A 13,494-nucleotide genomic window follows, 5' to 3' on the forward strand; every position below is an offset into this window, starting at 1 on the left:
AATACGAGTGTAATGGTGACTAAAGGGTGTTTTTTCATGTCCTCTATGCTCTAACTACGAAAATATTTGATTTACAAATAAGGAATCCTACTTCGCAGAATTTCATTTATCACGGTAGGGTCTAGAACCGATTAACCGCGATAAACGAGGGTTCACTGTAAACCTAAAACTTCTTCTAACCTTCATAAAACTCACTTCGATCACAAATCAGGCTTCAGCGTGAATTCTTTCTCATGTGGAGCCAAGGACTGAGGTATAAATCTAACTCCAGAGGGATCTAACATAAGTGGTGCCGTGCCTGCGGATATATAAGCTGGAAAGAAAGCCAGGCTGAACTGCTCTGGCAACATCTGGGAGGTGGGTGGCTCCCCGAAGCGAGTCATGGGGACACGCGTAATGCATTGCTGCAGCCCCATCCCTATGTGTCCGTCTTCTTGCCTATTCTTGCTGGTGTTCGGGATTTTGTGTCTGCCTCTCTGTGTTTGCTTTACGGGAGTTTGCATGCATTCCTCAGGCTAGATTTCTGGGTGGAGGCTGGGACGATGTCTGCAGGCTGGGAGGATTGTGATTCCCAAAACCTTTTCGTATCTCAGTTGCCTGGTTTGTGCTCTGACCAGCAGGATAGCTGGGCGCGCCTGTGTGAACTCTGTTGGTTCCTGCAGGACTTTGGCTCTGGTGGCTGGCCGCATGCTGGCTGTCCTCCAGGCTGCAAGCTGCCGCCATTTTCCGAACCACGTGAGTCGCTGTGCCCTGTCAAGATGGCATCACCGGTGGTCCGCCATTTTGGCTGCCGGGCAATGGAACCCGTGACCTGGCCATGATGGTGCCCACTACTACAGCCATGTGGAGGGGGTGGTGCCTAGGTAGCTAGCTGGTTGCTTAGGCCTGGGAGCTAGCCCTTGCTCTAGTCCCGGGAGCTGAATGCTTCCCTTTTCCCCTTCATCCCCTTTAGCTTTCTCCTGGTTTTTCAAACAAGCTGCTTTAGTGTTCTACCAGTGTGGGTTTGTTCTTGCTACCGGCTGGCTTCCCGGTTGCCCAGGCCCAGGCCAAAGGCATATGGAAGCCAAACCTGAGTAACTGTTAACTTTCGCCTTTCAGTGATCCTGCCTCCGGCACTTTCTGGGACAGCCCTTAATACAACTCCCCCGCCAAGATGTTCCAGCCAGAATTTCTGATTCCTTTAAAGGTTTCTCGAGCTGCCAGATACATGTCCCTTCCCTTCCCTTCAGAGATTTGAGAGTCTGCTCCTGCCAGCAGGCATCTTTGAAGGCCATGGGGCCACACCACGCAGTGCCCCCCCCCACACACACCAGCATGTGGTCTAAAAAATGGTCGGATCCAAATGTCGGCTGCAGCGACTGGTCTTTGACCCCTTCCTTGGCAGAGGCATCTGTCTGAGGCCCCAGACTCACAGCACTCCAGATGTGCGTGCTGAGCTGCGGTTCTTGACCTTGAGGCATCAAGCTCTCAATAGCCTTCCTTTTTTAAAAGTGTTTTCTAGATGGGACTTACCAGCTCGATACCCAGGAATTGTCCCCTCAGATGTATCCTGTTCAACTGGGAAAGATTTGATCCAGAAAAGCTGGACAAAAAGAAGCTGATTTCGCTGTGTAACTATTTGGCCACAGTATGTTCTAGAGAAAGGAGAGTCATGGCCAGCCAACGGTATACTTTCCCTTCCAACCCTGCAACAGCAAGAACATTTTTGTGGAACGATTGAAAGGTGGTCGGAGATGCCGTATGTTAGAACATTCTTCCTTTTGAGGAAGAGCAAAAATCTTCACTCCCAGTGCACCCAGGACCCTCTAAGGGACCCTGGACATAAGGGCAACAATTACCCCAACCCTGAAACAGCCCTGAATATTCTCACTGTCGTAGAGGCTGCAGGGGAATTTGGTCCCCAGGCAATTTACAAGCCTTTTACTCTAATTGAACTCAAGCAAATTAAAAATGACTTGGGCAGTTACTCTAACAAACCCGAACAGTACATAGAACACTTCCAGCACCTCACCCTAGCATATGATTTAACCTGGAAAGATGTAATGGTCATACTGGGACAGACTATGACAGACTTTGAAAAAGAACGAATGCTCAAAGGTGCTAGGAAGTTTGCAGAGGAGTTACATGTGATGAGTGATAAGTACCATGTAGGGGAAACAGCTGTACCTTTAATAGACCCTGATTGGAATCATAGTGAGCCTCAGGACAAGTGGGCATGGGAACATTTCCTGGTGTGCATCACAAGTGGACTAAAGTCAGGTAGGCAAAAGGCCATTAATTATGCCAAGGTGACAGCGATTCACCAGGAACCCACAGAGTCTCCTGTAAGCTTTATAGAGCGGCTAAAGGAAGCCCTAAAGAATCATACTGCTGTAGATATAGAATCCTATGAGGGGCAAGTTTGCTCAGGGACAAGTTTCTCACACAGGCTGCACAGGACATTCACAAGAAACTCCAAACATTAGTGCTGAAGCCTGAAGGAGCTGCGCTTGAGGAGATGGTTGCTTGTGCTAACATGGCCTTTTACAATAGGGAGCAAGAATGGGAGGCTTGAGCCCAGGACAAGGAGAGAAGGAAGGACGGTAGGCATGCACAGGTATTGGCTGCACTGGATAACCTATGCCCATCAAATGACCCCCAGGTTTCTCAGACCTTTGGACCAGGTACCAAGTGTTACATTTGCCAGCAACAGGGTTATTGGGCTAGAAATTTGCCCTAACCGGAACAAACCTCCTCGGACACCATGTGTCCATTGCAAGCAGACTGGCCATGGGGCTGGCCTCTGTCCTAAGGCAAAAACCTGGAGGGGAGGTGACCACAGGCCAATGTGCAGCTGATAAAAGAGGAGGAGGAGTGGGTGGGGAGGGGGGTAGGTTCCGAGGGATTTCAAGGAGAAAGGATTGATGTTTATCAAAATAACAACAGATTTTTAACAAATGGTGACTTATGCTCTCTGTCCATGAGAGACAATAGCAAGCTTATAAAACAGCAGCGAATCAGAGAAAAGAGGATAAGGAACGGCCAGGTCAGAGTGTATGTGGGGTGGGGGGAGTGGGAAGAGGGGCAGGATAGAGTAGGAACATCTCACTGACAACATTACAAATCAAATACAGACAATGATGTGGTCTTTTATCTTCTGCCCTAGTAGTGAAATTGAAATTCCAATGCAAATACATTAATATATGTGCAATTTGGTGCTTAATTTCTTTTGTTTGTTTGAGGTTTTTTTTCTTTTAAACTACCAATAACAACATACAAGTTTTAAATAAATGGAAATGGAGCTACATAGATAAATATATGTGTGGGAATGTGTGCCATCTCATTTTCTCCTTTCCATGTTGCCTAAATAATTCACGGGTCTTCTTCAAGACAGGTATTCACCCTCACCTCACTTTATTCCGAGATAAGTTTAAGTGGCATCTTGGGACTGAGCAGCAATAAAAACTGACAAAAGATGAGAGGTTTTCTTTTCTTTTTCTTTTTTAATCATTTTGTTGGGGGCCCTTACAGCCCTTATCACAATCCATCCATCCATCCATGGTGTCAAGCACATTTGTGCATATGTTGCCATCATCATTTTTAAAACATTTTCTTTCTACTTGAGCCCTTGGTGTCAGCTCACATTTGTTTGTTTGTTTGTTTGTTTGAGGCTTTAATAAACTAGCCCATTATCTATCTTGGGCTGATGCCACCTTATAAGTACAATCATCACTTATGTGTCTTCAAAGACATAAAAACAAGGTGACTTTATTTATTCACCATTAGAAATATGTTAAGCAATAGTCCACTGAGGTAAGTTCCAACAGCAGAATGGGAAAATATGCACAACACACAATCCCTGGGCGGAGGACCAGGGAATTTTGGCAAAAGCCAGACCAGGGCCAATGATTGGTTATCAACACCAGAGGCAGACAGCACTCGTGCTGAAAGGCCTCTTTTCTCCCCTGCTCATATGCCTTTAAGACCCACAGAGGTGTGGGGTAAGAATAACTATGGGAGTGGGGAGTCAGGACACTCGCCCACCCAAAGGAAAGTCTTATTTATGTTTCCATAGGAAAGAGAGCGTGAGAGTAGACCTCATTCGGGTGTGCCGATTCACAATGGCAATGTTACTGCTCACAAGAGATAACTGTTACTGGTCTGGAACCTAGGGTGGGCATCGACGTGGCAGGAAGGTCAGTAAACTTCCTTTTTGATACTGGGGCCACCTTCTCTGTCCTTATTTCCTTCCCGGGACCCCTGGCACCCCACACCTGCTCCATCCTAGGAGTGTCAGGAAAACCTGTAGTTAAACATTTTACTGAACCTCTCAGATGTCTATGGATAGCTTCTATTTTTCTCATAGCTTCCTAATAATCCCTGTATGTCCAGCTCCTCTCCTAGGCCGAGACATCCTGTCCAAGCTGCAAGCCTGCATAGTCATCGAGCCTCATCTTCGTCCCTCTATAGCTTTCCAATTGTTCCTCACAGTGAAGAAGCCTCAGATTCCCCCCCCCCCCCACAGGAACCGTGGGAACAGGCCATAACTTCTGAATTTGGGACACAAAAGTCTCTGGCAAAGCTAAGTATGCCACCTCTGTAAAGATTTTCCCAAGGGGCGCTCAGAAGTCACCTTGCTCAACCTGTCCAGCACAAGGGATCCTACCCTGGGGAAGACTGGCAGATGGACTTACCCAGGTTCCTGCTGCCCAGGGATTTAAGTATCTTCTGGTATTTATAGACACCTTCACTATTCCTGTGAGCCACTGGATGGGCTTAAGATGGTATTCCATCGCCACCCCAGGACAAATGAGGGCCACGCTGATAATTCTACCTCAGACCCCTCACACCCTTTAGGCCAGTAAATGCCTTTACCCTGCTCCTGTGTTTACAGTAACTAAACTCTCATGCCTGTTAGTCCCAAGATTCCTATTAATTTCCTGGGACACCAACCTAACTTCAAGGGCACTGCCACCTTACAATCTTACCGATGTCTTACTTAAACTGTTCACCTGTTATCTGTTTGTTTTTCTAGAAGTTCTCAGGTTACCAAGGCCTCTGAACCAAGTGTGCCAGCTCCAGGACCACCGTCTCCTAAACCCACCTCGACCTTATCCATCCTGGGCCCTAAATGGACAATCCCTTCTAACAGAGTAGGAAGGGTATGGACCCCAAACCTCACTTTGCCCTTTTTGCCAGCAGGAAGTAGCTAGAGATGTCGTCATCCAGTATCCCAAAGATTTGGGTCCATATCTCTTCAGGGGTGAATGTTAGGTAGGTTAGTAAAGAGCTGGGAATGTCCGTTAATCCATGCCCAGAGGGCCAAGCTAGGGAAACAAAGGAGTGGTGCACTGCACATGCTCAGGGTTCCCACAGGGAGGCAAGGGTGGGTGTGAACTTGAATTGGCCCACCTAGGCCAAGGTGAATTCAATTCAGCCAATGGGGCCGATCAGGGGTCTTTCACCATGCCTCCTCGTGGAATCCTTGAAAAGGCAGAAGCCCGGAGTCGAGTAGAGAGAGAGAGAACTTAGGCGCAGAGAGCTTTAGCGGAACTTTGGGACACTTTGCGGGATGCCGAGCCACGTCCAGCCAGGCCGCATGTCCGGGAGGAGCCCCTTTGGTGCTGTGTCAACCTGAAACTTCTAACCTTCATAAAACTCACTTTGATCACAAATCAGACTTCAGCGTGAATTCTTTCTCACGCGGAGCCAAGGACCGGGGTATACATCTAGCTCCAGAGAGATGTAACAATGCCATGTATTAGGACCTCTATGTTTGTTCCATTTTTTCCCCATTGATTTTTATGGTTCTAGGTTTAATATATAGCATTTTACCCATCTTGAGTTTGTTTATTTCATAGAGTGTAGGTTCTGTTTAACATTTCTGAAAATGGATATACAGGTTTTTTTTTTTCTAGTATCATTCGTTAAAGAGACTATCTCTTCTCCATTTAACAAGTTCTGACAGTTTGTCAAAGATCATTTGTCCTTAGGTAGATGGATTCACTTCTGGGTTCTGCATTATGTTGCATTGCTCTCTGTGTCTGCTGCATCAATACCAAGCTGTTGTGATTACTAGGGCTATAGAGCAGGTTTGGGATCAGGAAGTGAGAGATCTTATAGGTTGTCATTCTCTTTAGTAGTGTTTTGATTACTATTGGTCCCTTTACGTCTCATAAAAAGTTGACCATTAGGTTATCCATTTCTTTAAAGAAGGATGTTGGAGTCTGGATCAGGATTGCCTTATATATGTAGAATATGGTATTATTGACTTTTTCCCCACTATTAAGGCTTCCTAGCCAGGAGCATGATATATCTTTTCTGTTTACCGTATATAGATTTCTGATTTCTTATAGTAGAGTTTTACAGTTTTTTTCGTACAGGTCTTCTATTCCTTCAGTTAAATTTACTTCTAAACATTTTGGGTGGTGATTGTAAATTGTATTGTTTTCCTGATTTCTTTACTAGAGCTCTCTTTTACGAGTGCAAAGGAATCCAATTGATTTTTGTAGGATGATCTTACACCCTATTGATTTGCTAGATCTTTTCATTAATTCCAAACATTCTCTTGCAAAATCTTTGGAACTTGATCATATCACCTGCAAGTACAGAGGGATGCATTCATTCACTCTTTGTCAGTATTGATATGTTTAATTTCCTTTCTTCATTTTTAACTCTGATTAAAACTTCCAAAACAAATTTAAATTGGATTGATAATTGGTTCCCATTTGCAAGGGGAATGCTTTAAATTTTCTCCCATTATGACTAACGTTGACCAATGATTTTGTATGTAATCTTTAATTATGTTGAGAAGTTATCCTTTATTCCTATTGGGAATGGTAGTTGTATTTTGTCAAACACATTCTCTACATTGATTGATATGATTGTGTGGTGACCTCTTTTTAAAAATATTTATTTAAGTGGTTCATTATGTTGTTTGATTTTTTAGTGTTCAACCAGCCTACATATCTGGTATGAATGCCACGAAAGTCATGATGTGGCTATTTTATATTTATTATAGAATTTTATCAGCTAACATTTTGCTGAGAATTTATTAGTCTAAATCATGAGGGATATCAGGCTATACTTTTCTTTTTTAGTAATGTCTTTACTTGTTAAGGAGACCTGCTAGCACAATGCATTATGAGTTGGGCTGCTAGTCACAAGGTCAGCAGTTCAAAGTCACCAGTCACTCCTCAGAAGAAATATGAAGCATTTTACTGGAGTCTCAGAAGCCCACGTGGACACCTGGACAGTTCCAAGTTGTCCTATTAGGTCATTATAAATCAAAATTATTTCAATGGCAGTGAATTTTTCTGTTTCCTTGTTTAGCCAAAGGCGTATCCTCACTTCACAAAATGATTCCAGAAGTATTCCATTGTTACTCTAAACTTTGGAATAGTTAGTTTGGAATTGGTGTCCACTCTTCTTGGCATTTCAATATATATATATATATAATCCTGGCTTTATTTGTTGTTGTTTTATGTATAATCCTGGCTTTATTTGTTGTTGTTTTATATATAACCCTGGCTTTATTTGTTGTTGTTTTGGGGAACCTTCAACTATTTGATCAATTTTTCTTGTATTGTGAGCCATTTCACAGTTTCTATTTCATTTTGTGTTTGTTTATAAAGGTGGTATATGTCTAGAATTCCCCTTTTCATCGCGGTTTTAAAATCTGTTTGAGTACAGGTCTTCATAGTATGCTGTCATTTGTCCTGCCATTGCCGTCTAATATCCTACTTGCACTAATTCTCTCTTCTTTTCCTTTCCTAGCTTTGCTGGAGGCTTGTCGATTTTATTTTTTCAATGAATGGACTTATAATTTTCTTGAATTATTTTTCTGTTTCCATTATTTCTGTGCTAAACTTTATTTTTTTTGAGACTATAGGCTTGTTTTACCATTATTTTTCTAATTGATGGAGATGTTTGATTATGTTTGCGACTTAATGTTTACTTGATGTGTTTGCTGATTTTATTGTGGCACCCAAATTTTGTTATATTGTCACTTTTTATTTCATTCTAAGTTATTCTATCATTCTGTGGGGTTTAAGCAGGTAGTCCCTATATTTACACATATTTCCTACCTTGTATTTTTTATAATGCTGATTTATTATTTTATAGTGCTGTGATCTAAGAAGATGCTTTGTAGCATTTTGATGTTTTGGATTTATTCAGGCTGCTTTATGGTCTACCGTGGTCTTTACTGAAGAATTTGTACTAGAAAACAATGTATATCATGTTATATTTTTAATGGAGTATTCTTTATATGTCTATGAGGTCGACTTGGCTGATTTTGTTGTTTAGTCTATTATGATTATATTCGCCCGCCCCCCCCCCTTCATTGTTGGGTCCTTCATTGGAAGTGGAATAATAAAGTTTCCACTACTATTGCATAGATGCTATTTATCTTTCAATTCTGTTAGAACTTGTTTTTTCACCTCTCTGGCAGCTAACTTTCCAAAACTTAACTCCTTACCCATGAAGAATCTGCTTATGACTCTTCTGCTTCTGCCAAGCACACGGTGGTACTGGTAGAACTGCCTGGCTACACACTGGCTTTAAATGATTCATGGTTGTATATCTATAACTTCATGGCTCCATCTCTATTTACACATACAATGAAATCTGTAAGAACTCAAATGGACTGCCTTTTCTCAGTTTCATGTGTTTTCTTCCTCTAATATGGTACAATGCTTACAACTCTCCCATCACTCTGAAAAATGTGAGCGTTCCTAACACACAGTAGTAGCTCATCAGGTTTCCAGCATCAACAGGTTTTAACAGTGTATAATAAAATAAGAGCAAAATGCAAGAGTAAAGATAGACTATAAGCAATCAACATAATAGCAATAAAAAAGAGATTTTATTAAAATCTGGAAATATGTATGAAACGATTATCTATATTCAAGGGAGCTACAAGAAGTTAATGGGATTATTCCATTATCTTTCTATTGCATTTTTCCCAATTTTTTAAATCCCTCTCACTCAATATATTTGTATTTCAGATACATACATTAAAAATTTTATGTACACTCCAAATTATTTGCATATGTATGTTTGTTATGCATAAAAATTAGCAAACAGTAGAAACAGATCTATATTTATAAATTTTAAATAAAGTATCAGGTTTAAACTAATATTTGTATTTAATATGTATTCGTATATTGTGAGAATGGTGCAGGACTGGGCAGTGTTTCATTCTGTTGTGCATAGCATTGTTGTGGGTTCAAACCAACTCCATGACTCCTAACAAATGCAACAACAGTATATATACTTCTTCCAATACAGATGGGTTGTTCTGTTAGCAGTCTGAAGGACTTCTGACATTTGTCTCCAGCACCACCATTCAAATGTATAGGTGCTTCTAAGGTCTTCCTTATTCAATATCCACTTTCATATGCATATGAGGCATGGCTTGGGTGAGATGCACCTTAGTCCTCCAATTAACATCCTTGCCCTTCAATACTCTAAAGTGGTCTTGCGCACAGATTTACTAAATGCAATACATTTTTAAAATCTCTTTTCTGCTGCTTCAATCAGCATAGATTGTGGATCTAAGCAAGACAAAAATCTTTGACAGTTTCAAGCTTTTCTTCCAGGTTATTCTTCCATTTATCATTGTGGCATTTACATAATTTCATGATAACTTTAAGATAGAAAAGTGGCTGGTGGTATTAAACCTGTCAACCAGGTCACGGTCTGAGGGTGCCTACTTGTGGGTGTGACCTTCTCAAAGGAGGGCACAGGGAACCTCCTCCTCACTCTCAGTCTTGACCTTCCTGCTTGAGGACCCGGGGGGATGTTTTGGTTGGTTTTGGAAAATTCTATCATACAATCTTCAGCTTAATTTCTATCACCAAGTTCATTTTTTCCAACTACTGCTCCTTCTTCTTTGTTTCCCAGTTTGCATTCCAATCACCAATAACTATTATGCATCTTGTTTGCTTGTTTGATCATTTTCTGATTGAAGTCATTGGTAGAATTCTTCTATTTCTTTATCACTAGCTTTTGTAGTTGGTACATAAAGTTGAATAATAGCTGTAGTGATTGGATTTCATTGAAGGCAAATAGATATAATCTGATCACAAAAAGCATTGTACTTTATGATGAATTTAGCAAGATTCTTTCTGACAATGAAGGCCACACCATTCCTCTTGATTATGTTATTCCAGGCATAGTTAATCACATGGTTTTCTGATTCAAAATGGGTAATACCCATCAATGTCAGGTCCGTAATACTTTTGATATCACTCCTCATATTTTCCATTTCACCTTTGTTCACTTCCAAATTTCCTAAATTCAAGCTTCACACATTCCAAATTCCAATCACTAGAAGATTTTTGCAGTTGTCTCCATTTTGAGTCGTGCGCCACCAGGAAATGAAGATCCCAAAGGTCCTGCTCCCCACCAGCTTTATTGGACTCAAGTCACCATGTCAACTCCCCTCCATGAAATCGGCTCCTTTTCAGTCCCATTTCCAGTGCCCTTAAAACTGAGGGGCAAATCTGCTGGCAGTATCTCCGACAATATTTTGCTTCCTTTGTTTATGCTCATAGTATTTGAAATTGCTTTGGAGCTATGCATAAGATTTTCAGGGGGTTCTTCCTCTGAAGTGGGAAGCTGAGTCTTTCTTTATTGTCTGTGCTTAGTCTGGAAGCTCCACTGAAATCTATTCACTTTCAGTGACCCTGCTGGCATTTGAAATAGCAGTGACATAGCTTTCAGCATCACAGCAACATATAAACCACCACACTACGACAAACTGACAGACAAGTGGTAGATAAATTGAATCAATGGGAAAATTTCAATAACAAAAATTGTATTTCACATTTTTTGGTTTAAATAGTTAATTGATTCTATTTAAAGTTTCATGTTTCAAAGTGTTTTGTGTTCTTTTTCATATATTCACTTTTCAAAATGTTTTCTAGAAAATAATTGAAGAAAACTAGTAATTCTAGACCAGAGAAGAAAAACACAATAAGTTACACACCATTGAAGATGTGGATTGCTTCAAAGGATAATTTTAATATTTTCATCATCCTTTCCCTTTGAAACAGTTCTTCTTTTGTGGGTAAAAACAACTGTAATGAAATAAACTGATAGTTAGGCCTGGATTCTCAGTTTGGCATTTGGACTTCCTCCCATGGTGTGATTTAACACAGTGTAATCAGTTCCATGCTGGGCTCTGCTATGTGTGGCCCTGTAGTTGTGGGAAGATAAACGTGGGTTCTATCACCTTAATAGAGTCACATGCCTAATGCATTTGAAAGGAAGTGTCTTCAGAATGTTGCCTATTCTTATATTGATCCGTGAAAAAGCCATTTCTCTCTTCTCTCAAATCCAGATCCTGCAACTTGCTCAAAGCTTCCACCATGTGGCCTGGTGTCTCTGGGAGCTGTCTGTGCCTGCCGTATTGTCTGCCGACATGGGAATCATTCAATTCTACTGGCCTGGGTTTCGCTGCTTAGTTCATCTACCTGCTTCCTTGCTTATCAGCCTTTAAGTGAGTCGGATAAAATGGTGACTATGACTTGGTTACCTTGAGCTTGTCCACATCTCTTTGGGCAACTGCGAACTCCTGATTTGCTGTACTATATCCTTCATTTGCCCGAGAAGCTACCTGAGTCAGGGAAAACTTCCACATCGGCCTCTGACTCATGGGCTTAAACCAAACGGATCTAACTGCTTTAATTGTGTGAACCACTGTCTTGAGAAGTATCACTGGTTTTGCTTCTCTAGAGAATACAACCTAACAAAAACGTAGTGTATATTTTTGTCATAAATGACTCTTTAAAAGTTGAGAAATATTATTTCCAACCAAATGTCTTCTATATTTGTGGAAGTAAAGAAAAATTTATGTTATCTGTCTACCTCAGGTTGTTAATAAGCCTTCCTCCGATCCTGATGCCACATTCTTCTTCATGCAGTCCAGCTTCTCTGATGATTTGGTCAGGATACAGATTGTATGTGTGTTGAAAAGATGCACAACTTTCCTGATTGTAAACCATGCAGTATTTCATTGCTATGTCCCACAACTGGCTCTCGATAAAACAGAAGTAAATATTTTTCTCATATTCTCTGCTTTCAGCCAAGATCCATCAGACATTAGCAATAATATCCCTTGTTCCAAGTAGTTTTTTGAATCTTGCCTGAACCTCTGGAAGCTCCCTGTTGATGTAGTGCTATAACAGTTGTTGGATAATATTCATCACATTTTTCATTGGCACATGAGAGGAATTTTCAATATTGCAACTGGAAACTTGAATTATTCCTTGTGTTCTTTCAGTCTGGGACATGCTGACCGTGTTCTTTTTGGGATTTTCTAACCCCAGGTATTTGCACATTTCTTTATAATACTTTATGTCTGGCCTGCCCTTTCTAATTTTCTATTTGCTCTTTTACTTCCTGTATATTTTTTATTTCTTTAGATACTCGATGGTTAAGGGAAATTTCCAGAGCCTCTAATGATATTAATTTTTCTTTCCTTCCTTTCCTGTCTATTTAATGGATCTTTGCTTTCTTTGTGTATTATGTTTTTTAGGTCATTCACAGCTCATTAGCTCTACTGTCATTGGTGTTTAATGTATCATATATGCCCTGGAGATATTCTTTTTTTTTTTTTTTTAGGGGCCCCAAGAAGTGGGGGTCTTTATTGATGTGCTGCTGCCCAGATCGCTCGAGTCCTCCTCGCTGCTCAGTCTTACTTCTTGTGGGGGAAGGCAGCCCAGGCGAGGTAGTACAGGGAGTAGCAGGTGCCGCCCAGACACAGTGCCATTGTCAGTCGGTACAGGATTTGGTCAGTTCCCCCTCCTTTCAAATGCACTGGGAGGTCATTGTCTGCCTGGAAAAGTTTCTGCTTCTCGGCCACTCGGTTCTCTAAGCGGTTCCGGGCTGTGGAGCTGAAGGAGCGAACCAGCGCCTGGGAGACCCGCAGGACCCTCATGGCTCGTCCTCCTCCGCCGGAGTCACCTCCCCTCTGCTGGAGATATTCTTAATATTCAGGTGGAGTATTTTCAAGGATATTTTTGGCTCTCATGATTTCTTTTAATTTTTTTTAGCTTTTTCCTGAACTTATAAATGTCCAATTGGTGGTCTGTTCCACAGTCAGCACCTGACCTAGTTTTAGCTGCTGATAGTGAGCTCCTTCAGGGCCTTTTCTTACAAATATAGTCAAATTGATTTTTGTGTATTCCATCTGGCTGGACAAGTACATACGTATTCTATCATTTGTGTAGTTAAAAAGGTAATTGCATCCCAATCACTGATAATTACCAACGCATCTTAATTACACATTTGGTCAATTTCTGACTGAAGACATTGACAGAATTCTTAATTTTCTTTTTTTTTAAAAGGGGCTCATACAACTCATCACAATCCATACATACATCAATTGTAGAAAGCACATTGTACATTTGTTACCCTCATTATTCTTTTTTTTTAAATTATTTTATTGAGGGCTCGTACAATTCTTATCACAGTCCATACATACATCCATTGAGTCAAGCACATATA

At 41.1% G+C, this 13,494-nt stretch overlaps 1 protein-coding gene across 1 annotated transcript; it reads right to left on the reverse strand.

Annotated features, from left to right (window-relative positions):
• Positions 1-12,601: 12,601 nt before the first annotated feature.
• On the reverse strand, positions 12,602-12,954 carry LOC115871755 (cytochrome c oxidase subunit 7A1, mitochondrial). Its single transcript, XM_030887326.2, has one exon. It carries the CDS (start codon positions 12,923-12,925, stop codon positions 12,683-12,685), a length of 243 nt encoding a protein of 80 aa, XP_030743186.1. The 5' UTR covers positions 12,926-12,954; the 3' UTR covers positions 12,602-12,682.
• Positions 12,955-13,494: the final 540 nt, after the last annotated feature.

Source organism: Echinops telfairi, unplaced genomic scaffold (assembly GCF_000313985.2).
Source record: "Echinops telfairi isolate 266 unplaced genomic scaffold, ASM31398v2 ScPeMD7_7401;HRSCAF=8416, whole genome shotgun sequence".
In the NCBI taxonomy this organism is placed as follows: domain Eukaryota; kingdom Metazoa; phylum Chordata; class Mammalia; order Afrosoricida; family Tenrecidae; genus Echinops; species Echinops telfairi.

Coding starts and splice junctions, on each gene's coding strand:
- LOC115871755 (XM_030887326.2), bottom strand. CDS start 12,925: ATGAGGGTCCTGCGGGTCTCCCAGGCGCTGGTTCGCTCCTTCAGCTCC.